Source organism: Olea europaea, chromosome 7 (genome assembly GCF_002742605.1).
Source record: "Olea europaea var. sylvestris chromosome 7, O_europaea_v1, whole genome shotgun sequence".
Lineage (NCBI taxonomy): Eukaryota > Viridiplantae > Streptophyta > Magnoliopsida > Lamiales > Oleaceae > Olea > Olea europaea.
In genome coordinates, this window is record NC_036243.1 from 14,707,295 (window position 1) to 14,734,149 (window position 26,855).

The window sequence follows — 26,855 nt, forward strand, 5'->3', positions numbered from 1 at the left end:
ATAAAAAAAAAAAAAAAAAAAAAAGTTATTTTGGAAAATAACTTTTAAGCTGAAACCAAAAGAAAGAAGGAACACATAGGAATATCGTTACAACGTAATTAGGGAAATGGGGAAGGCAATATCCACACCACTTCTCTGCCAATCAAAGCTCTTCTGTTTCTCGTTTCTCTATCTTTTTTCCTCTCTGTTCTTTGCTCTATATTTCTCTTTTTCTTCAACTAAATGCATTTTCAGATCATCTCCCTTCGATCCCATTCAAACCCCTCTGTTCTTCTACCCTTCTTCTTATGGAGAACATAAATATGGCATTCCTACACTGCGTTCATCCTGCAATTCTCCCGTTTTCTTCTCAGGTAAATGGGAAATCGATTAATGTTTCATCATAATGCTAGTTGGTTTCGATTGGATTATGGTTTTTCAAATATGGGTTTTCGCGTTTTGTTAGATTATTGGAAGGTTTTGAAGGAAATCCAAGAAATATGCATGAATTCGACGGCAATAGGCTCCCGGTCTTTAAAGTATATGCAGACAAATGCTGATACTTTTGGTGGAAATTTCAGTATTGAGAAAAGATTTTCTTATTTTGATCATCGTGAGGATGGAAGAGAAATCCCGTGTGGATTCTTTAAACGTTTTCCAATCAGTAATTCTGGTTAGTGGTTTTATTGCTTTGTAATCGTCAAGATTTCTTTGCGTACATAGTTCTCATAGACGATTTCTTTGCGTGCATAGTTTTCATAAATGAGTGGTGGACGGCACACAATTTGGCGTATACATGCATTTAATTATTCAATAACTTCCCGTGTGATAAGCGACTGTCACATCTACCATTTGATTGGTGTTGAATTACAGGATCGTGGTATTATTTTTTTTTATTTTTTCATTTTTTTTTTCAGTTCGAATTGCCATGAAACAATGCGACGGTGTTGTGGTAGTTTCAGCTATATTCAACGACCACGACAAAATCCGGCAGCCAAAAGGCCTAGGATCCAAAACCCTTGATTGTGTATGTTTTTTCATGTTTGTGGATGATGTTACTCTCAAGGGATTGAACCATCACAATTTAATTTCAAGAAAATCCAAGGAGAACAAGATTGGTGCGTGGAGAGTCATTAAAGTTTCTAGCAAGCACTTGTATGAGAATGCAGCAATGAATGGAGTCATACCCAAGTATTTAATCCATAGGCTTTTTCCTAACTCAAAATACAGCATATGGATCGATGCAAAGCTGCAACTAGTTATCGATCCACTTCTATTGATTCATTCACTAGTTATTAAAGATAATGTCGATATGGCTATATCGAGGCATCCATTTTATGTTCATACCATGGAAGAGGCAATGGCAACTGCTAGATGGAAGAAATGGTGGGATGTAGATGCATTGAAGATGCAAATGGAGACATACTGTGAACATGGCTTGCAACCATGGACACCAAAGAAGCGATATCCTACAGGTATATTATATTACGTCTAATGTGTAGCACTAAACATGACTACGTAATATAATAAATAAAATTTTATTTATTTTTCCTTCTTTTTTCAATATTGTTTAATATTAATATAAATAAATTTTACTAGTTTCTTGATACTTGGTAGTTGGTATTTCATTTTCTATTTGCCAGTTGGATAGTGATCCCTTTTTGTAGTTGGTAGACAAAAATCAAATGGGATTATTGATTCAAGGTGAAATTTATTGAAGCCACTTCTAGAAAAGCTATAGCTTGCAAAGTGTGCTAAAGATAGGGCCAATTTGGCAGTTATTCTCCCTTTCTTTCTACTTCTTATAAACGAGCTTCATCTAAAAGCTCTTCTAATTAGACAAAATATTTTTAGAAAATTATCCGTTTGACTTTTTAAAAGCCTAGTTAAGCGGGTCAATAGTTTAATTAAAACAAAATCTTTTGGCAACATTCAATTTCACAATAAGTATGTATGCACTAAACTTCTTTATGGAGGTGACTTGTTCCAAAAGCTTATGACAATACTTGCAATGATGTACTAAGTAGAAATGTTAAATCTGATAATTAACGTGTCTTTTTAATCTAACTCAAATCTTAATGGTCGGCCCCAGATTATTGATTGTGCTATTAAAGCTTATAATCACTACGCCAATTTTCTTAAAGATTACTTTTAATAGAAGATAAATTATTATATGCAAGTTGCTCCAATTCTTCTAGGATATCCTTCTTGTAGTAGTAGATGATAGAATTGAACATACAAATACAATGGACGATGTTTATGTTTATTTTCTTTTTTAAATAGTGTTTAGGGCCTATTAAAAATAAATTAAATTGTAATTAATGATATAATATTTTTTTCTTTTTCTTCCCAACGATATTTTAGATATATCAACATCATTAGATGATATATAATTCAAAAAGTGGTCTCAAAACTGTAAGTATAAGAAGTTGTGTGATTTTCATAAAGCTCATGGGTGTCTATAATATTATCTCAAAAATAGATCTATTAATTGTAAATTTAGAAGCAACAAATATTAACATAAGTAGCGTGCCCCATTTCACACCATCCATATTTAAGGGGACAGGAGAAGAAAATTGCTCTGAAATATTATACATGATGACATGGCGGATAACATTTGCATTAATAGTAGAGGGGGGCAGTTATTACATTTAAACACAAAAGGAAAAGTTTGGTGATGAAATTAAGGAAGAAAATAAACAAAAGGAAGGGGGAAAAAAAGCTATTTCTTTCCACCAATGGTAAGACCTCTTGGGTCAACTTTCTCAACTAGACCTCGTTTTGGATTCGAATTGACTATTTATTATGGGTAGAAGATTTTTCGAAAAGCCCTAGCCTGTTATCACTTAATTTTGTTTTGTAGGCTGATTTCTTGTAGTCGTGCCATGTGAACTCATTGTACAAACTTTCTTCTCCTTGTTCCATTATTGAGGATAAAGGTGTAACCTTCTCAGTCAAAGGTGGTCCTCCGAAGAAAATCATTGAAATTCGAGAATTCAAACTGCTTGACAGAACTCTGTGCCTTACACTCCTAAATCTCCCGTTGGTAAGCACCTGCACACCATGCCTCAATTCTGAGAAAGTGATTTTTTGATTAAAAAAAAAAAGAAAAAAGAAGAAGAAGAAGCAAATAGTGTAAAAGGAAGTGGATGGAGCGGACCTGTAATGAATCACCAACATTGATGAAGAAGGAGGAGTGATCAGGTGGGACTGAGACCCATGTACCATCTTTCAGATAGATTTGCAGGCCTGATGTGTTGTTAGATCTTATGATAGATATTATTTGTGGGTCTGTATGATCTCCAAAACCTATCAAATTTCGACAACTCAAGTGTTGAAGCTCTGGGCATGGAGGATAATGGTTTATCCTAAAACAAGAATCACTTTTCTCATCCCTTAAAAGCCTGCTCAAAATGTCTCTTGGCCCTATTTTCAATTCTTCTGCTATTATTTCCAGTACCTCGCATGCCAAATTTCTCATTGCTGACAAATATTCGTTCACAAAAGACCTGGAAGTTGTTAAGGATTAAAGACCCTTTATTTACCATGTAAGAAAAGAGATAAAACTGAGAATTCTTACCAGAAAGATTCCGAAATCCCAGGGAGAACTAATTTTCCAGAGTTGGTGCTGAACAGAAGATACTCAACCCAACCCACATCACCATTCGGGCCAATTTTCTTGTCACCATAGCCAAAAGGGTTTGGAGGGCCAGACTTTTCTTTTTCCTGCTGTGGTAAATTGAAGAACTTCATAGCTTCATCTTCCAATCGGGCTATGGACTCCATTAGAACTCCATGGTTGATCACTTTGAAGAATCCGAATTCTTTGCAGGCCTCAACTATGAGGGTTTTTGCATCAGGGTCTAAGAGATCTACTTCCGGAATTTCAGTGAAAATGTTAGAAGCGGGCTTACATGTTTTTGTGTGAGCAAAATTTTCATCAACTTGCTGAGACACTACTACCATGGCGATCGGCGGAGAAGAAGTTTGAATTGGCAAAATGCTAATGCATGAACATGAAGAGAGAAGGAAGCGGTAGAAACTATAAAGACGTCTGGCTTTAGAGTGTCCAGTTGGCAATTTATATAATCGAGGGGAAAAATCTCGTTGAAAATATAAAAAATTATTATTACATGAAAAAGAAGAAATGGTATCAGAAGTGGGGCACCGCACCATTTAGGTTTAAGTTCTTTCGGTGCTGACACGTAACGATGATAATTAATTTACTGTTTCTACCCATTTCTAATTCGGGCCCCTTATTTTATATTTTGCGTCAAAAATGCGTTTCAGAATGGCATTTTGTTGAAAAATGTGTGGTTATAAAATAAAAAAAAATTTTGAGTTAGTATTTAAAATTATTTTATAGGTGAATGTGTAAAAATGAGTTTGTAAAAAATGAGTTTTTGAAAAAATGAGGGCCAAACATGAACAAATTTTGTTTTCCTTAAACTCATTTTTTTTCACATACTTTATTAGATCCACAAATTTTATCAATTTTTAATCATATATTTCATCAATTTTTATCAAAATATACTAAGAGTTTAATGTTTATCTAAATCAAATATAGACTATAAATAATGAGAAAGTTTGTTAAAATAAAAGTAGAAGCTAGAAGAATTAAGCTACTTGTATATTCTTATTGACATCTCCCTATGTGCCAAAAATTTGTCCAGTGACGTGAAAAAGGGTTGTAGAAATCAATGACTAGATAGATTTCATGTCAAATTTAATGTACATAAGTATGACTGGAACTAGAAAAGGGATGGGAAGTATGAATCTCGGATCCTATCGGTTCTAGTTGGTTAAAATCACATTCAAAGAATTCCATCCCCATCTATAATGGGTGCTAAATGGGACAAATCGAACGAACTGACCGTTAGATGAATCGGTTCGCTCAACCAAAGTGTGGTTTGAATCCTCCCTTGGTGGGGTGGATCGAGTCGAGCAGACTTGCAAGTCGCAATTTATATATTTAACTATATATTTTATTCATTATGACAAGTCAATAGCCAGTTGGCTGGCACACTAGCCAATCAGCTTGCGAGTGGGGCGAGCTGTTAGCGAGCCTACTCGTACATGAGCCGAAGAGTGGCTGCACAAGAAAATCGTTACTCAACTCGTTAGTGAGCTGACTTGAATCGACGAGTTATTGTCCCCTTGACACCTCTACAATCTATTGAGACAATTTAAATACCATTTGTATTCAGTTGCACAAATTTAATTAGAATGCACTGACCAAAGCACCTACTTTTAGTATTGAAATCACTTGTGAGAATCTTTTATTCTAAAGGAATATAGAGCATGTTTGGCCATGCTTACAGGTTAAAATTCATTTTTCTAGACTATAAAGAGGTATATTGCATGAAAAAGAGAATCGAAACATGCTAACTTCTGTTCGATAACCATATTCTTCCCTAAAGTGATACCTTATAATTAAAAAATGTTAAAGAAAGGAATCTAAATATTGGATTTCCAATGTAAATGAATTTGGGGTCCAATTGTATTGTAATGGTCCCGAATTAGGTCTCAACGCAGAAAAAGAGCAGATGGAGACAGCGAAGCACCACAATTAACGGACTGAATCTGGACACAGTGCATCGAAACTGAGTCCTATCAATGGTTCTTATTAGTTTTCGGGCATGGGGACCCTAAACAACGACTAAGAGTGCCTTAATATTTGCCTTTCAAACACCTCTCAGGCTGTTTCTCCGTCGTTCGTGGTTCATAAAGGCTACGTACCCTTAAACGTTGACAAATTTTTCTACATGATTTTGTGAGTTATGTACGTGCATCTATACTAATTGTGGCATTCAGGGTTAGAAGTTGAAAAGTATTTCAAAAACTCATATGTTGATGAGTTTAGACCTGTTGTCTTATTCAATTACTGAACCTTAGACATCTCCATATACATCTTCTTTCAAAGGCCAAGCGTAGCTTCTAGCACCAATAGCCCTCTACACAGAGCCGCGACTTCAAACTTTTGTTTTTATAAAAAAATAAAATAAAATACTACAACTCTTTCATTTTTGAGTAAGCCCCCGTTTGGTAGTGCTTTTTCACCTCAAAATATTTACTTTTTGACCGTTATTTTACTATTTCAGCTGTTACTTTTGACTTTTTTCACTTACAGGTGACCTCCACTTTTCTCCCTAACAGTCAAAAAATCAATTTTCATAATTACTAACGAATGAGCCCTAAGAAAGACAAATAGTAAAATTTAATTTCTTAAAAATGTCGTGGTATCCAGCTAAACAACTTGTTTGGCTTACAACACTGGAAAAAAATTTCAGATTCAATACAATCCAATTTATAAGATATAATTCTCAACATATCTAGCTTATAAGTAGAAGGACCAACGGTTGTATGAATTTTGATCCACACACTATGTGATTTCCCAACTTATAAAATAGCAACTTTTTATGTCAAACATGCTCGATAACATATTCATAAATATTGATCTTTGTATGTCCAATGCTATATATAGCTGAGTTTTGCATCTTGATCAGCAGTGTTCAAATCTGAATCTAGACATATTTCTATAAGAAGCACATGATTATTTAATGAATTTTGAATACTTCTATTATTTGGGAATTTTAATGCAACAATAGTAAAAGGCCAAAGATCAACTCATTCATTTTCAAATGTCAAAAACTTACTAAATAGATAATAATTGCATGTTTGGAAGCTTACAATCAATTATGTGCTAGTCAAATTTCATTTTTATTCACATGTTTAATAATGTTCTCGACTCTTACTCTATTATTACTCATATGTTTTATGAGATCTATAATTTATAATCTACAAATGCTTGTCAAACAATTAATAATACGCGGGACACTAGCAGTGCAATTTTCTCGTCTCATTTTACACAAATTTAAGGCTGATACATGAGTTCCCATCATTTGGTCCTTCATTTCCCCAACATTTTCTTTGGGCCTTTATTTCATGCTTTTACATTTTCCATCGACAGATTTTGATTAACACGAGGCTATCAAGGAATGGCGTGTCCGAACTCCATTCGTTTGTTTATCCGTCGTCGTTTGTGTTCTAAATTGTTCTAGCATCTACAAAAACCCATAAATGATATCTTGATTGGACTACAAATGGCCCGCTTCACAGTAACATTGTCAAGGGTACATTTATTACTAGGGATAATTAGCACAAAACGTCCTTATTTTCAATGTTATTGTGCGAAACGTCCCGACGTTTCATTTTATGGCATTTTCGCCCTTACTTCACCTTTTGTTGCTGAAATCATCCCTTTTATCAAATTTCTCGTGTAAAATGACAAATATACCCCACATTTAAAAAAAAAAAAAAAAAGTTGCTCTAATATTATGTTAAATTATCTAATCTAAAATGAATCTAATTACATTAATGAATAAAATCAAGTTTAACCTTCTTGGAGAAAGAAAAGACATTAGTCTCTTGATGGTTAACAATATTGATTTAATACGTATTAAATAATATTATTTAAAAAGTTAAGCTATTGAAGAGAACACACGCTAAAATATTTGAACTTTTATTTTAACACCTTTTCATGTGCATGTATGATGCGTGCGTGATATTTTCAAAATCAGCCCATTTTTTTCAGAATGTACTTTTCTCTTCTCTTTTCAATCATGCATTCTTCAATAAAATAATATTATATATAAATCCAAAAATTTTCCTTCTTTTTTAACCATACATTCTTAAAATTAAAAAAAAATCCAATTTAAAATACGTTTTCCCCCAAAACACATTATAATGGAGGGTGCTCAGTGTAGAGGAAGTTCTGAATTTTTGTAAGGGGGAGGATTGTGGAGGGAGGGAAGGGGAAAGAGGGTTTATTTTTGGGTTTTTTAAGTGGTATTTGAATTTTAAAATTTAGCTCCTATTTTTAAAAATTAAAATTAGATTTTTAGTAGATTTTAATAAAAGTCAATGGAATGTGTGGTTGAAATGTTATGGATATTATGATATGTGTGGTTAACATCAATTGTTTGTCTCGACTTAGATTTTAATAAAAAAATTTAGTAGTACCAAATATTTTTTTTTTACGTAGTCGGAAGAATCAACCTAATTTCCTCTCATCAAAAGGTATTTATTAGAGGGGCATTGGGCCAACCCTCATATTGAACTTATTCCAAGTGTAGACCTAATTTAATGGGCTATAAGTTAACAGACATCCAATGGGCCTATTTAGTAGCCCAAAAGCAAAAACTTTTGCAAGTAAGATCTTGAGATTTACGCTGTCGGCCTCCTTTAGACCCATTGAGGCCCAGTTATTGAAAAGCTTACTGGCCTTCCCAATCCCCAGACCAAGATTGTGGATTTGGTCACACTACGAGGGCATCATTTATTTTTATTATAAATCTCGAGACACTTTTTTTTTTTTTCGAAGTTTATAGGTCTGATAGCTTTCATACTTTAATCTTGGCATGTCAATTTTGTAAGAACTAGAAATCAGAAGGAGACTATATGTATTAGGAAGATCCAATTTATTTTCGAAACCAGTCTAAAATATGCATAATTTCATAGTTAAATAGCGAAAAAACTCGAAGTCAAAATTTTTCCCACTTCTTATTTGATGTTGTATTGACTAAATTTATCTAAAAGGTTAAACCGCTAAATAGTGACAAATATAGTCATTTAAAATTTGTCTTCGCTCCGACTATAGCATGTGTAGCTTGTACCCTAAAAAAAAATAAAAATAAAAATAAAAATAAAAATTGAGAATGCAATAAACAAAAATAATCCATATAAATTTAAAATAATAATTTTGTTGATTATAGTTTCCTTCTTCTAAATTCAGGACCAACTCTAGAGTACATGATTTTTGCTTTACTTTCGGAAGAAATCTCTTTTAATCAATCGTAACTCTGATGGTATCATAACAATACAAAATCATGAGTTCTATTTTAAGCAACCCTTACATTTGTTATCAAAATAAGTTGATGCAGTCGGCCAAATTAATTCATTTGAGTGCCATATTTATTTGCAATTCAATTGTTAATTTAATTAGGATCGATTTCATCATATTCTTTTTGAAAAGTTGGGTTTTTTAATTGTAGGATTTTTATTATTTAATTAGAGGGATGTACTCAATTGAGATTGTGATGAATTTTTAAAATCTTTTCTAAATTTAAGTATTATCAATTGAGATTTTAATGACATCCATTAAAATTTAGGTGTCCTATCTATTTGAATTTGCTCCCATATCATGATTCAATGAGAATGGATAAGAGTCTCGTGGAATGAGAAATTATCCAATAAAATTGCTAGTACCAGGTGAACTCATGTTGGCTAGGATGATCAGTCACACTGGGACCAAGACATGGCCCAGACTCCTATGGAGATGAAGCAATGGGGAAATTTTTTTTGAGATTCTAATGAAATTCAAAGAAATCCTGTAAAATTTAGGTATCCTCATTAACCGGTAGATTTATAAAAATTTCATTAATAGAGTGATTTTAAAATATTTGGATGGATTTCAAGTTTAAAAATACATATAATCAACTTTTTTTTTTTAAATTTCACCATATTTATTTCGATTCCACCATATTTGATTAGATTCCTATGAAATTTGTGGAAATCTATTCAAATTCACGAAATTAATTAGGATTTATAATTTTTTAAAATCCATCAAAATTTTTGCTGAAGACACCCCCATAAAGTTAAACTTTTGCTTTTGAATATTATTCTAGAAAGGATCAACGATTTATTGATTTGTTTAGATTTGGTTTCAGTCGAATATCTATGGTTGATTGAATCAACTAATATTGACCCATTAATATTTGATATTTTATTATAATTAGCTAATTTCAATCCTTTGTATCTTCCCATCAATAAATAACATGTTTTACTTTTACTTATAACATAAAAAAAAAAAAAAAAAAGTTATTTTAGAAAATAACTTTTAAGCTAAAACCAAAAGAAAGAAGGAACACATAGGAATATCGTTACAACGTAATTAGGGAAATGGGGAAGGCAATATCCACACCACTTCTCTGCCAATCAAAGCTCTTCTGTTTCTCGTTTCTCTATCTTTTTTCCTCTCTGTTCTTTGCTCTATATTTCTCTTTTTCTTCAACTAAATGCATTTTCAGATCATCTCCCTTCGATCCCATTCAAACCCCTCTGTTCTTCTACCCTTCTTCTTATGGAGAACATAAATATGGCATTCCTACACTGCGTTCATCCTGCAATTCTCCCGTTTTCTTCTCAGGTAAATGGGAAATCGATTAATGTTTCATCATAATGCTAGTTGGTTTCGATTGGATTATGGTTTTTCAAATATGGGTTTTCGCGTTTTGTTAGATTATTGGGAGGTTTTGAAGGAAATCCAAGAAACATGCATGAATTCGACGGCAATAGGCTCCCGGTCTTTAAAGTATATGCAGAAAAATGCTTATACTTTTGGTGGAAATTTCAGTATTGAGAAAAGATTTTCTTATTTTGATCATAGTAAGGATGGAAGAGAAATCCCGTGTGGATTCTTTAAACGTTTTCCAATCAGTAATTCTGGTTAGTGGTTTTACTGCTTTGTAATCGTCAAGATTTCTTTGCGTACATAGTTCTCATAGATGATTTCTTTGCGTGCATAGTTTTCAAAAATGAGTGGTGGACGGCACACAATTTGGCGTATACATGCATTTAATTATTCCATAACTTCCCGTGTGATAAGCGACTGTCACATCTTCCATTTGATTGGTGTTGAATTACTGGATCGTGGGTTTTCTTTTTCTTTTTTTTTTCCAGATCGAATTGCCATGGAACAATGCGACGGTGTTGTGGTAGTTTCAGCTATATTCAACGACCACGACAAAATCCGGCAGCCAAAAGGCCTAGGATCCAAAACCCTTGATTGTGTATGTTTTTTCATGTTTGTGGATGATGTTACTCTCAAGGGATTGAACCATCACAATTTAATTTCAAGAAAATCCAAGGAGAACAAGATTGGTGCGTGGAGAGTCATTAAAGTTTCTAGCAAGCACTTGTATGAGAATGCAGCAATGAATGGAGTCATACCCAAGTATTTAATCCATAGGCTTTTTCCTAACTCAAAATACAGCATATGGATCGATGCAAAGCTGCAACTAGTTATCGATCCACTTCTATTGATTCATTCACTAGTTATTAAAGATAATGTCGATATGGCTATATCGAGGCATCCATTTTATGTTCATACCATGGAAGAGGCAATGGCAACTGCTAGATGGAAGAAATGGTGGGATGTAGATGCATTGAAGATGCAAATGGAGACATACTGTGAACATGGCTTGCAACCATGGACGCCAAAGAAGCCATATCCTACAGGTATTATATTACGTCTAATGTGTAGCACTAAACATGACTACATAATATAATAAATAAGATTTTATTTATTTTCCTTCTTTTTTCAATATTGTTTAATACTACTATAAATAAATTTACTAGTTTCTTGATACTTGGTAGTTGGTATTTCATTTTCTATTTGCCAGTTGGATAGTGATCCCTTTTTGTAGTTGGTAGACAAAAATCAAATGGGATTATTGATTCAAGGTGAAATTTATTGAAGCCACTTCTAGAAAAGCCATAGCTTGCAAAGTGTGCTAAAGATAGGGCCAATTTGGCAGTTATTCTCCCTTTCTTTCTACTTCTTATAAACGAGTTTCATCTAAAAGCTCTTCTAATTAGACAAAATATTTTTAGAAAATTATCCGTTTGACTTTTTAAAAGCCTAGTTAAGCGGGTCAATAGTTTAATTAAAACAAAATCTTTTGGCAACATTCAATTTCACAATAAGTATGTATGCACTAAACTTCTTTATGGAGGTGACTTGTTCCAAAAGCTTATGACAATACTTGCAATGATGTACTAAGTAGAAATGTTAAATCTGATAATTAACGTGTCTTTTTAATCTAACTCAAATCTTAATGGTCGGCCCCAGATTATTGATTGTGCTATTAAAGCTTATAATCACTACGCCAATTTTCTTAAAGATTACTTTTAATAGAAGATAAATTATTATATGCAAGTTGCTCCAATTCTTCTAGGATATCCTTCTTGTAGTAGTAGATGATAGAATTGAACATACAAATACAATGGACGATGTTTATGTTTATTTTCTTTTTTAAATAGTGTTTAGGGCAATCTAAATCTTTTCCCCAACAAATCATAATTGTCTATATATTTTGCAAATATAGACTAGCGTCGAACGCCATCGGAGAAAATAGACAAGAACTTAATTTTCTTTAATATTATCTAATAATTTCTAATCTTCTTATTGAACATGTCATGTGTATCTTTGTATTTTGCTGATGTGCTTTATCATACGAACGAACAAAAATTCAACTTTTTCCTTCTGCAATGCTATTTAGTATCATCTTATTCAATTTGCTAATTATGTCATATACGTTTATGCATTTTGCAGATGTGCCGGATAGTGCTTTAATCTTAAGGAAGCATGGTATGGTCACGAATCTCTTCTCCTGCCTTTTATTCAATGAATTGGAAGCATTTAATCCAAGGGATCAACTGTCATTTGCATTTGTGAGAGATCATATGAATCCAGGGCTAAAATTGAACATGTTTGATGTTGAAGTTTTTGAACAAGTGGCAGTGGAATATAGGCATAATCTAAAACCAGGTGGGCCCATTGTGGGGCCAAAGATGAAGAAGGCAAATTTTGATTTGTTAGCCAATGGTAGTTGTAGCATATGTGAGAAGTATCTTTTAAAAATGTGGGGTGAATCCCATGACTGATTTTGTACCTGATTTATTTCTATTTATTTTTTGCACAGAATGAGATGTGTAAAAGGGTTTATTAGCTAGCTAGGAACCTTTGACATGAAAAGCTAACAAATTTTATCACTTATTGACCATCATTATTTTTAAACTCTTTTTTTACATACTAATTTTTAATTATACATTCATAAAATAAAATATTTTATATATAAATTCAAAAAAATTTCCTACTCTTTAATCACTCATTCTTTTGAATATCAGTATTCAAAACTCTATTTTTCCTAAATAATGGTTGTAAAACAAATGCTTAAATGGGAATGAAAAGTTTACCAGACCCAAAATAATTAATTAGAGGGCATGGGGTTTTCACTTGTTTTATACTATTTTCACCCCATAAAAATAGAATTGTTTTCATTTTCACGTATATTAAGAAAATGAAATTAATATAGTTCAAAATATAAATTTTTCTTACATTTTTCCTAAGATATCTCCATAGTAAATAATAGTTTAAATAAGATTAGTTTATATTTATTGATAACAAGGTACATTAAATATAGACATATTAAAAAACTAAAAAATATCTATACTTAAAATTAGAAAAGCAGCCTATAATTTGGAATAAACGAAAAAAAAAATCAAATATACATTTATGGGACGGAGATAATAATTGATTTATATAAGCACATTTCTAAGAATTTTTGTATATGACAGAGAACAGTTTTAACTTTTAAGTATAAAATGAAATATTTTAAAAATCAAATTAAACATCAACCCGAATAATGAATGGGCTCAACAATTTTCAGAAAATCGTATGGATCAAAGGGGTTTTTCGGTGGCATATTAAAGGATGAATTTTTTGTCTAATCGGCCCGACTTTCTACCAGGTTCTTGGTTTCACCGGTCGAATCGATCGGATTTGAACAGTTTTAATAACAATGATAAAAAATAAAAATTGATATATTCTATAAACTCTTTATATTACTTTTTTCGATCATCATTTAATTAATTTTCCTTTCTTTAGTAGATGATTTCCCATTTGACGTAAGCAACAAGCATAAAACATTACAATTTTTATTAACACCACACCGCACCGCACCGCACCGCACTCCGACTTTCTACCAGGTTCTTGGTTTCACCGGTCGAATCGATCGGATTTGAACAGTTTTAATAACAATGATAAAAAATAAAAATCGATATATTCTACAAACTCTTTATATTACTTTTTTCGATCATCATTTCATTAATTTTCCCTTTCTTTAGTAGATGATTTCCCATTTGACGTAAGCAACAAGCATAAAACATTACAATTTTTATTAACACCACACCGCACCGCACCGCAATTAAATTATTATTTCGTCACGCTTCATAACTAGTCAATTAAACATCATGCATCACACTTCATATTTACTCCATTCAAATTCACGCATCACATGAGGGTCACATTTGGAGAACGCGACATTTTATAATAAATATTGTTAGTGAAAATTGTGAGAAAGTTACAAAATTATAGTTGAAGGTTCTCACATTATGACTAACAATTATACATGTTGACGCTCAAAAGTGGGGCCAGCTAACAGATGCCGGGTCCACTCACGTCTACGCAAGCAAATTTTGTTGAGTTTAGATTATTGATTTGATCGGCCATAAGAATAAATTCAGGAGATGCTTATTCGACACAAGACTAGACAGTTCAGACACCAACAAAGTGACCGAGAAACTGCTAACGGGTGACAATACTCTAGCCCATGCACGATCACAACTTTTGCAAGTACATGATAAAAGAGACTAAAAAATGGACACAATCAAATGGCCAAAAATGTATGGAGTTGTATTTTTTTCCTCCAAAAATGTGCCAAAAATTAGGATGCCCGTTCCTCGTTCTTTTTCTCCGTCTTTCTTCCCTTTTTTCTCTATATGTGTTGTTTTTATTGTTCCACACATCTATTCTTTTTCTTCTATAATGGGAGGGTATTTATGGAGTTTAGGGATGATGTGGTGGTCGTTGGATTCAAACACACGTGCCCCTACCTCCTTCTTCTATACATCATATTCGTCTTATACATGCATTTATTATATTGGCAAAGAGTCAACCGTCCTAAATTCCTAGGGCAAAGAGTCAACTGCCCTAAATTCCTAGACTAAGATTCTTGACACGAGATAAAGTAAACGTCCAATCATTCTTTCATAAAGATATTCACCAGGTCGACAAATATGGCAGCCTCTTCGTCCTCTTTTTTCAGAACTTCGACTAGTGGTGAACATAGGGACTTCGGCATGGACCCTTCATCAGGGCCTCGGCATAGGCTCGATCGAGTGGCACCTCGGTAGGAATAAGGACTTCGGCTCTGTAGCCTCCATAAACTTATTGCTTCGCTTTTTTGTGTGTCTTATGGCTGGCTCTTCTGATGACGTCAGTGGGGTTTCCTCGTGTTGCTTTTTGATGGCCAACTTAGTACGAGGAGTAACAATACATCTTTAGAAATCAAAAAATAAAAATAACAAAAAAATAAATGTGCCAATTAAGTGAACATGTGTGGATTTTCTCAAACAAATCTCAAATTTAAATATTAGCATTTGACGGATTTGTTCTAAAATAAAATTTCTAGTGACTGAATTTTCTTGTGGACCTGGAAATCAATCTTGTGATCAATTCCGCGACTGGACAAAGCGTTGTTATTCAAATTATACCACACACTTCACAGCTTGTGCAAAGTTCTTAAGAAGTCGAGGCCATCTCGATTGAAATCAATTCAATATTTACGAAAGCATAAAAATGGAACCCAAAATTGCAAGTCACCAGTCCAAATATAATGGCAAATTGTTGGTACAATCGAAAAATAAACAAAGACGAGAAATATTTGGAAGCAAAATTTAGATTGTACAAGTTCGTGACACATGTCTTACCTACCTAATCACATGGGAATTTTGAGTTAAACCACTAAAGAGGGTAACCATGGAAGGTAGATCACCTACAACTTGAGTTTCTATTGGACCGCATGAATAAAAAATGAACCTAATCCACTTCCCTATTTGTCTTCAATTTTCAAACTTCAGAAGTTAAAGAAAAGAAATGGCATTAAGATTTGAGATTTCTTAATAAAGAGGTCAATCTTGTTAAGAAAAATTGTTAATTATTTTATTTTTATTTGATGTAAAATTTATCTTATTTAATTTTTACTTAGCATAACGTTGGAGTCTTCTCAAATCTCAACCACTGCACGACCATTTGTTGATGGGCGAGCAACTTGATATTTCTGAGTCTGTATATTAGGTTTGAAGGTACATTTGGCACGTTCAATTACTAATCAATTAGTCTATTAGATGCGGAGTAACACGACATTTCTTTAAGTTTATAGAGTAAGAGTTCATTTGACGGGTTTTTTAGAAAAAATAAAAAATTTCTTTTAAAAGTTACTATTAGGCTCTTGTTTGTTAGCAATTTTTTACCTCAAATAATTAATTTTTTTTTACCATTATTTCAATATTGGAACCGTCATTTTTTATTTCTTCATTCACAAGTGAGATCCACTTTTCTCTCTAATGATCAAAAAATTAATTCTTATAATCACTATCAAACAGATCCTAAATCTGTTTCAAAAATTTCAAAAAATTATTTGTTTAAATAGAGAAACTTTTAAAGGATAAAGATATTTATCATTTTTCTCTTCTTTATTTTCATATTTAACCTCCAACTAATTTTGTTCTTTTTCAATTAAATTCCATCCCCATCCTAAAACCCTTTAGCCCTTTTTCCTCCAAAAATTTCCCTCCCTCGTATCTCTATATATATGCCGCTCCCAAACGGCCAAACCCATAGAATCCCCATCAATTCATTAAGCACAAAACCAAACAACCATTTTCCCTTCCCCTTCAAAATGTCGTCACAGCAAATCGCATCCCACAGAGAAAACGCTGAGATATACACCGGCGATGCGATATGCAAACAAAAATCTCGCCAACTACTCGAGAAAATGAACCTCCCAAAAGGCTTGCTCCCTTTAGACGATATTCTGGAAGTGGGCTACAACGAGAACTCCGGATTCGTTTGGGTGAAGCAGAAGAAGAGCAAGGTGCACCAATTCCGTGCAATTGGGCGCAGTGTATCGTATGATACAGAAGTCACGGCGTTCGTTGAGGATCGTAGGATGAGAAAGTTGACAGGCGTCAAGAGCAAGGAGCTTCTGATCTGGATCACAATTTCTGACATACACATTCAGGATCCCAGTTCTGGAAAAATTACTTTTGGTACTCCTGCTGGAATTTCCAAAATTTTTCCGGTGTCGGCATTTGAGGAAGAAGATGAAATGGTCAAGACTTGATAAAGCAGGAGAATGATTTTCATAATTTATTAGGGAATAATCAATAATGGGATGTTTTATGTTATTAGAATTTAAGTAGAATGATTTTCATAATTTATTAGGGAATAATCAATAATGGGATGTTTTATGTTATTACAATTTAAGTACTTTTACTGTTGAATTTAGTACTGTTGTGTTGCTTGAGGTTTAAGATAAGTAAAAATAGTTCTCCTGTTTCATTTCAGTTCATAGAACTTTTTTCCTTTTCGAACGAAGCCTCGAGTTTCAATTTCATTTCAGTTTGGTTACAAATAACGATTTCTTTGAATCAGCTAAAAATCTGAAGTGAAATATAAGTTAAAGCAAAAAATCAATTTTAATTATATATTTCACGATTCACAACTGTTACAAATCAAGGACCCAAGATCCCAGCAATATTACAGAAAATAGGCAATGACCAAGGCAACAAGTTCTCATAGATTTGGGCTCAGATCAACCTTGTACCCATCTGTACAAGGATTAAACTCACAAAGACGCAGCCCTAAACCCCGACCCAGAGGCTGTCACTTCAATGGAACGAGAGATTCTCCAAAACCAACAGAAACTCTTCACAAACCAAAACAGAAGAATCACCAAGACTTTGTGCACACAGAATCACCAGAAAACCAAAGGTTTATTGTTTAAAGAAAGAGATTCACGAAGAAGAAAAAGAGGCAGGGACACCAAGTTTTGAAGAGGAGAGACCCAAAAGATTCCACAGAATACTCATGAAGAGGCACAAGAATAGTGACTCAAAAAATTAGGGCCAAAAGTCTCAGACCAACAATTTATATTAATGGGTCATCACCGTAGATGTTAGGTTTAGGAGATCAAATGGACCAGAGCAACACGTGTGGGTCAGATGTTTTGAGTCGAGTCATAAGAGTCCATCACAGTGCGTTATTGGGCAAGGACTTAAGTAGTATCTATTAGATCAATTTATCATCATAGCCCAGATGAGCTGGACCGCCAAGAAAAATTGCATCACAGGACAATAAATCTCCTCATTGATGCCAATGATCAAAAAACACACAAAGGAAAAGAAATTATAACAATAGACTTCATGAGCAATTGATATAACTCTTCCATATCATCAGCACCAAGTCAAATATACCTGCACCAACACAAAGTTTACCCTGTATCAATTCTTAAAAGTTGCAAACATGATTTAAACTTATTTAGAGGAAGTACCTTTGTATTCTTATAAAATGCACTCTTACATTTATATGTTTAGTTCTTTCATAAAAAAAATTGGATTTTTACATAAATGTATAACACTTTGACTATCAGAATATACAACAACATGATCAACGTATTCATTTACCTCATTTAGGAGACCTTTCAACCATAAGGCCTCTTTAATGGCCTCAATAGTAGCCACATATTCAGCCTCTGTAGTTGATAAGGCTACGATTGATTGCAATTGAGACTTCCAACTAATACAAGTGTCACACAAAGTAAACATTAGGCTGTAGTGGACTTCCTGTTATCTTTATCACCAGCATAATCAGAATCTACATATCCCTTTGAGCTAACTCTCTCTTTACTAAGTCTAAAACATAAGCCTAAGTCTGCTGAGCCTTTTAAGCACTTTAATAACCATTTCATTGCACTCCAATGTTCGGGGCTAGGGTTGGACATAAATCGACTTAAGATACTTATAGCATGTGCAACATCGGGTCGGGTGCAAACCATGGTGTATATTACAAATCCAACAGCATTAGAATATGACACTTTTCCATATATTTAATGTCATATTCATCATGTGGACGTTGATCTTCACTCAACTTAAAATGGCATGTAAGGGGTAATGTCACAGATTTAGAATCATACATAGCAAACTTAGATAACACCTTTTTCAAATAATTAGTTTGTGATAAGATTAACAACTGCTGTGACCTATTCCTTTTAATATCCATCCCTAAAATCCTTTTAACATGCCCTAGGTCCTTCATTTCAAATTCAGCACTTATCACTTTTTTAATCTCATTTATATCACTCATTTCTAGCCGATTAATAACATATCATCCACATATAACAGCAAATAAACAATCACACAATTGTTGTTATTCTTTTTAAAATACAAGCAATAGTCAAAAGAACTTCTCACAAAACCAACTGAAGACACAAAGTTATCAAAGCATTGTATCATTGCCTAGGAGATTGTTTTAAGCCATAAAGTGATCTTTTTAACAGGCATACATGATCGAAATTTTTGTTATCAATAAAACCTTGTGGCTATCTAATATATATGGTTTCATCAAGGTCACCATGGAAGACGTAGTTTTAACATCCATTTGCTCTAATTCATAATCATATCGTGCAACTAATGCAAGCATGACTCTAATGGTAGTACATTTCGCTACAGGAGAAAATATTTCATTGTAATCAATACGAGATTTTTGAATAAACCCCTTAACCACTAATCTAGCCTTAAATCTAAGGGGCTGATTGGGGGGATTGCCTTCTTTAACCGCATAAACCCACTTATAGTCAACTAGAGATTTATTTTCAGGTTTAGACACTAAGCTCCAGTCTTATTTTTCACTAAGGACCTCATTTCTTCCTCCATAGCAAGCTGTCATTCCTTAGAAAACTAACAACTAATGGCCTCTTCATAAAATTTAAACTCCTTAAAAGTCAAATTCTAATATGACAATATAGCAAGTGACATATAGCCTTGCATCCTAATAGGCTCTCTTATTTCTCTTCCAACCCTATCTCTTATTTCGCTAACTCACCAGCAGGCTCTTGAACAATTTCATCACCTAATTCTTCCACAATCTCATTTTCATCTTGATTTTCAACAATAGGATCAGGTGAAGGTTCAAGTTCCACCTGCAACCTAGTATTCTCCTCTTCTCGACCCTTAGAAACCTCACTAGAGGCCTTTCTATCTAAACAAGGCATCTCATTTTCATTGAAGGTTATATTTCTATTGGTTATCATCTTAAAACCCCCAATTTCTTTCACCCAAAGCATGTACCCCTTCACTCCTTCAGGATATTCCATGAAAACACACTTCTAAGATCTAGGCTCAAGTTTTCCAACACTTTGGTGTGAATATGTTGCACAACCAAAGGTTTTTAAGTACGTATAGTCAGCCAACTTACATGTCCACACTTCCTCAGGTGTCCTATCATCTAATGCACTAGTTGGGGTCCTATTTATGACATAAACTGCTGTCATAACAGCCTCTCCCTGCAACACTTTAGGAACACTTAAACTAAACATCATACACCTAATCTTATCGAAGATTGTCCTATTTAGCCTCTTAGTTATACCATTCTATTGTGGAGTATATGGTATTGTTTTATGTCTCAAAATACCATCATCCTTACACAATTTTTCAAAGTCAACATTAAAAAATTCTAATCCATTATCTGTTCTTAGATTTAAATCTTTTTACCCATCTGATTTTTAATCAAAGTTTTCCAAGTTTTAAATTTTTCAAAAGTGTTTGATTTTTGTTTCAAAATAAATAACCATACTTTTCTTAAAAAATCATCAATTAAGGATAAAAAATACCTATTATCACCTTGAGAGGTGGTGGATAATGGACCCCACAAATCAGAATGTATATACTCTAGGATAGATATAGTCTTATGTTTCCCTGTACTAAAGTGAAGTCTATGCTTTTTACCTAAGGTATAATATTCACAAAAGGAAATTTTAGAAATCACATCACTATCAAAGGCACCTTTCTTACTTAAGATGTGTAAACCTTTCTCACTCACATGGGCTAACATATTATGACATTTCAATGTAGCATCACTCTCAGCCATAGAGGATTCTGCCGTGTGACTCGACACATTTGCCTTAGTGACATAGATCTCATTTCTTTTAATACCCTTGAAAATAACTAAGGATCCCTTAACTATTTACAGAAAACCATCTCCAAATTTTCCTTGGAGACCTATGGCATCTAAGTTCCCAATTGAAATTAGATTTCTATTTAAATCTGGTACATACCTCACCCTTTCTAAGGTAAAGGTGTACCCATTATCAAATTTTAAAATCACACTACATATCCCCAACACTTTACAGGAAGCATTGTTACCCATAACCACCTTACCTCCATCTAAGTCCTTAAAGGCGTGCAACCAATGCTTTCTAGAGGTCATATGAAAGGTACAACCTGAATCTAAGATCCACTCAACACTTTGACTTGAATTATCTATATAATTTGCATAATTCAAATCAGATGTGAACTCAGTCATAACATAGACATGAATAGTATCCTCATAGAGGCTAAACTATGTTCCATTCATCAATTTTAACATCTTTTTGTTCAGTTTTCTTTTTAAAGCAATCTTTAATGTAATGCCATGTTTTTCCTTTTCTAGCTCCATTTCTAGATTTTGACCTTTGTCTACCCTTCCCCTTCTTCTTAGAGGCATTATTCCACTAATTATGTTGGTTACCATGATGATTACTCTGTCTAGACAGTGATCTACCTCTTACAAATGGATTCTCACTCTCCTTGCCATGTCTCTCAAATTTAACTTCCAATTCTTTGCTTCTTAAAGCATTAATCACTATCTCAGGTGTTAAAGTCTCTTTACCATACTTAATAGTAGTCTTAACATATTTATAAGCTCCAGGTATGGAATTTAGGAAAATTACAGCTTTGTATTCTTTAGATACTTTATCCCCAGCATTAGTAATATCTTTTACAAATTTATTTAAAGTATCAAGGTTATCATCTAAGTCTCGGGACATGTCAATTTTGAAGCTAAAGAATCTTTCCAAAAGAAAATTTTTATTAGGCAATGACTTAACCAAATAAAGTTCTTCCAATTTTTCCCATAAGGCCTTAGTTTTATCTAACTTTCCTACCTTTCTTAATACTTGATCAGATAAGTGAAGAATAATGGAAGTATGGACAAGCTTATCAGATTCAGTTTTTTGTTCACCAGTCATAGTATCAGGATATTCACCAATTATTACTTTAGACACTTTCTGTTGAACAAGAACCCCTTTCATTTTTGCTGTTAAATGGGGAAATCCCCTTTTCCATTAAAAATCCTAAGTTCAAACGTTACCGTTGTCATTTGAAATTTTTAATCAACACAAGAAAATTTTTGAGGGTCTAAGTTCAGCCAGAAGTACCAAGAAAATATTTCACAAAATATATATGACAACACAGAGTATCACATGCTATATGAAATCTCAAGGGGATATAACACAGTGAATAGTAACAAAAAAGTAACCAATCAGGGAATAAAACACTTCAAGATACTGTGTTGTGCCTTGAATTCACTAGGATTCCCTGAGGCTCAATGACCTGAGATCAACCCAAGACACAATAGTGCAGTGATTAGTGTACAATATTAAAGACAAAGAGCCAGTAAATAATCACTAAGATCAAACGATAGGCCAAACACAAAAGGAAAGAAAGGAAACTATCACAAAGATTCATCAAGATGCGGGAACATTAAATAATATAACATATATCACAGGTAAAAAATACGAGAGAGGTAAAGATTTCGACCGGCAACTCGAGAGTCACACGAAGTACCCAAGTTTTTCGAAGCAGTTCACCAAGAAGATATGAAATCCACAGATTATCCACAATAAAAAAAAATAGGGTTACTACGAGTTGTCGGATCTCATAAATCTAGTTGTGAAAATTAATTTTCCACAACCGGAAGTCGGAGACAGAGACTCAAACAGCCTAAAGAGGCTCTGATACCACTGTTACATATCAAGGACCCCAGATCCTAGCAATATTACAGAAAATAGGCTACGACCAAGGCAACAAGTTCTCATAGATTTGGGTTCAGATCAACCTTGTACTTGTCTGGACAAAGGATTAAACTCACAAAGATGCAGCCCCAAACCTCGACGCAAAGGCCGTCGCTTCAATGGAACGAGAGACTCTCCAAAACCAATAGAAACTCTTCACAAACCAAAACAAAAGAATCACCAAGACTCTACACACATAGAAGCATCAGAAAACCAACAGCTTGCTGGTTAAAGGAAGAGATTCACGAAGAAGAAGAGGCAGAGACACCAAGTCTCGAAGAGGAGAGACCTAAAAGATTCCACAGAATACTCACGAAGAGGAGCTAGAATAGTGACTCAAAAAATGAGGGCTAAAAGTCTTAGACCAACAATTTATATTAATGGGTCATCACCGTACATGTTAGGTTTTAGAGATCAAACGGACTAAAGCAACACACGTGGGTCAGATGGTTTGGGCCGGGTCATAAGAGTCCATCACAGTGCGTTATTAGGCAAGGGCTTAAGAAGTATCTGTTGGATCAATTTATCATCATAGTCCAAATGGGCTGGACCACCAAGCAAAATTGCATCACAGGCCAAAAACAACTCTTCAACCTAAATTTTCTCAACTTTCATCAAAATCTACTAAAAATCTAATTTTTATTTAAACTAAAAATGGGCTTAATATACTTACTAAGTGCCGGAGAAGACAGAATTTGTAGATAATCTTGACAAATAAGCCACAAAAAGCGACTCCTCTTGTAGAAAGAAGCAAATCCATACACGCTGTAAAGCACAAGATAGTTCACCCAGAACTTGAGTTTAAAGTTAGAACACATGAATAAAAGCAGAGCAATGTATCCTATAGGTATTGTAATTGTTGTTCAACTAGAAATTCAACCTCCTTTTGCCTTCTGCTGAGAACAGAACAAATATGATGGAGCAAGAAATTGTTTTTGGTTACTAAAACAATGATGTAATTCAGGAAGCTAAATAAGCCATACTAAATATAACGTCAAGCAAAAAGAAGAATGTCCTCCACTGAACAAACACAGAGAGTCGAGAAGCAGGCGCTTAGATATATCTATGTACAAATACGATATGCAAAGAGACGTCTTGGAATGTGCAGGAGGAAATTGGGAGTAGGCTTAATTTTTTGTGAATGATTTTCTTATTATATTAAAGACCACAATTTTAAAAATACATAAAAAAAGAAAAAAAAAATAGAAGCATGACATTCTTAAAGATAAACTTGCCTCAAAGACCTTACTGATTAAGTAAAACATATCAAATCTATGCAAGATTCATGGAGAAGGAAAGAATGGATTGAAATCATATCTACTTATAAGAACCACTTGAAAGCATGTTATTCAAAATTGATGCTTTAATTGCAAGTTATAATTGTGAGATGTATTACTAATTAGATTATGATCCAAAAGTATATGAGAGGTTTTGAAGAAGAGAAGCAAAGGTAAAAATGGAGAAGAGTAATAACGTAATGCTGAGGACAATGTGTTTTACTATTGAGAATTTTGATGGTGAAATTTAGGGATTGGGCTAAAACTTTTGGGAAATTTTTGGTAGAGACGATGTGAGGAAAACTGAAGGGAGATTAGTCATTGGACTGAGAAGCCAAGTGATTTGGGTTGGATGTGGCTGACAAATTACTTTTTATTAATAAAAATTAAATAAAGGTTAAATTAAAGAATCTCCATAAACTTTTGTGGTGCCTCCGCCTCAGAGGAAGGAATTGAAGGGCAGAATCAGTCAATTCTTACTTTCCTATAATGAAAGGATTGGGCGATTTGGGGTGACCCCAAATATAAAGAGGGAGTTCGCTTGGAATGAAGGTGCTAAAGGTGTCCGAGAGAGGTAAAACAAGGTCGAGGTTAAACGAAGAGATCAAAAAGAGGGTGGAGGGTTAACTGGAGAGGTTGCAAGGGGGATGCGAGCCAAGGGCGGAGGGAAGAGGCAAGTCAAGTCCAATTAAATTTGCAAGGTAAAATTTTTTTTCTATGTATCAGCTCAGTATAAAATAACTTTTACTCCCCATGACTGCCCTTTATGTGAGCAATCTAGTGGCTGCAATGAAGGTGCTAAAGGTGTCCGAGAGAGGCAAAACAAGGTCGAGGTTAAAGGAAGAGATCAAAAAGAGGGTGGAGGGTTAACTGGAGAGGTTGCAAGGGGGATGCGAGCCAAGGGCGGAGGGAAGAGGCAAGTCAAGCCCAATTAAATTTGCAAGGTAAAAATTTTTTTCTATGTATCAGCTCAGTATAAAATAACTTTTAGTCCCCATGACTGCCCTTTATGTGAGCAATCTAGTGGTTGCAATGAAGGCATAGGAAAATGGAAGAATATGTGGACATAGTGCTCTCAAAATTGGTTAAACCATCCCATCCAAGAAAGCACTCAATGCTAGTCCAATGTGACCAAGACAAGGTTAAGCCTTATACGAGCTTGCTCCATGCTTGACATGACACTACATTATTTCATTTTTCGTATAACCATCCATATATATGTGTATACCATGCATCACGAGATTGGCGGACCCACAATGGGTCCTGTTGGTCACTTGACCCACCAACTTTTAACTTCATTTTTTTTTTTTTTTGGGTAATAAAAAATCGGATTTAGACTTTTCTTATAAATAGATTGTTTTTGTTTAACTATAATCGAGCTATCTATTTTCAAAATTAACAAAAAAATGGGGAGGAGAAGGAGGAGGAGGAATTTAAGAGAATAACTACTTAAAAATCGTATCTGGCTATGTGGGGATTAGAATGTATTTCTATTGTGCAAAGGTACACTAAAAGGCATACAAAAATAAATATCGATTTGAGATGTAACAAGTAAGCAACCTCAAGAATTTGGATCACCAATACATAATTTTTGAAAAGCATTCTTTTAATTAAAAAAAAGTTATCCCCCCGAGTTCAAATATATTGACTATAAAGCTTATTAGTTTGTATAAATTTGTATTAGAAAACCTAACAATAAAGTTCGCAGTGAACGTAGATTAACTATGGCCTGCTATGGATTGAAAATTTTGTTTCATTACTTTTTAATAAATATAGAGCATTAATGATGTAAAAGTTTCAGGTATTTAGACCTTAAATGTATTCACAACATGAATTAGTTTATTATTGTATTCGAATAGTCAGCCAATGAAAATTTAACTTGAAAAATAGTCGTTGATAACAAAAATATCGTGTCCTTATCTGTAAGCTTTATTTTGGGAACCTATGTCTAAAGACAAAGACAATTCACAACAAGTCCACAAGACCTCTTCACTTATTTTCTTCTTTACTTTACGACTTTTAATTCTTTGACAAGCTCATATCAGTGATTGAATGATAGTTTGATTACATATATTAAGAATGATATATTTGACAATAACGTACTTATAAAATGTAGCGTAGATAACAATTGTAATAAGATACCAAATGTTTTAATTTTTTTACAACTTTTTCGCAAGTTCAATTTGCCCCCAACTCGAAACAGGGATGGACACATGGGGCCCGGGAGGTCACATGAGGCCCCAACTTTTGTATTTTTTTTATTTTTAATAATGTCTTGTTTGGTATGAATTGAAACCTAAATTTTAATGTAAATCAAAGTTAACAATAAATTTTAATAACATATTTCATAAGATTCATTACTTTTTCAACTTTTATCAAAATATACTAAAAATATGATTTAAATATTTATCAAACAAGGGCAAAATCATGATAAATTTGAATTTTTTCTCTTACTCTCTCGTGACTCTCTCCCTTACGTCTTTTACCAAAGTTTCAACCCTTCTAATTTTTTAAAATTTATCTAAAGTTTCTCCACAAATTATCACATCTACTACAAATCTTCACTTTCCAATAAAATTTCCAAATAATTAGAACCTAAATTTTCCTTTTCTCCTATCAAATTGTGTATAGAAATGTGTCTAAAATGATTATGTCCAATTTGACTTATATTTAACAGATTGTATTTATTTGATTGATTATTAGTATTGAATACCGATTATATATTTTTTCTTTCGATTGGTTGAATTGATTGTTTCAATTCATTGTTTGTGTCAAATATGCTATAAATTCTTTAAATGAAAAAAAA

At 33.5% G+C, this 26,855-nt stretch overlaps 3 protein-coding genes across 4 annotated transcripts; 2 read left to right on the plus strand and 1 right to left on the minus strand.

Annotated features, from left to right (window-relative positions):
• Positions 1-53: 53 nt before the first annotated feature.
• LOC111397104 lies at positions 54-12,792 on the plus strand. Of its 2 annotated transcripts, none has more exons than XM_023023844.1 (4): positions 54-353; positions 446-652; positions 897-1,454; positions 12,374-12,792. In XM_023023844.1, exons 1-4 carry the CDS (start codon positions 107-109, stop codon positions 12,703-12,705), a joined length of 1,344 nt encoding a protein of 447 aa, XP_022879612.1. In that variant the 5' UTR covers positions 54-106; the 3' UTR covers positions 12,706-12,792. The 2 variants fall into 2 exon arrangements, with proteins under 2 accessions (XP_022879612.1, XP_022879611.1); XM_023023843.1 differs by lacking the exons at positions 54-353; positions 446-652; positions 897-1,454 and adding exons at positions 9,905-10,186; positions 10,279-10,485; positions 10,720-11,277.
• On the minus strand, positions 2,548-4,016 carry LOC111397105 (gibberellin 2-beta-dioxygenase 1-like). Its single transcript, XM_023023846.1, has 3 exons — positions 3,560-4,016; positions 3,140-3,488; positions 2,548-3,033 (listed from the first exon to the last, which is right to left on the minus strand). The coding sequence occupies exons 1-3, from the start codon at positions 3,943-3,945 to the stop codon at positions 2,776-2,778; spliced, it is 993 nt and encodes a 330-aa protein (XP_022879614.1). The 5' UTR covers positions 3,946-4,016; the 3' UTR covers positions 2,548-2,775.
• Positions 12,793-16,433: 3,641 nt separating the features above from the next.
• Positions 16,434-17,229, plus strand: LOC111397106. The gene has a single exon (XM_023023847.1). It carries the CDS (start codon positions 16,476-16,478, stop codon positions 17,004-17,006), a length of 531 nt encoding a protein of 176 aa, XP_022879615.1. The 5' UTR covers positions 16,434-16,475; the 3' UTR covers positions 17,007-17,229.
• The last annotated feature ends 9,626 nt before the right edge of the window (positions 17,230-26,855 follow it).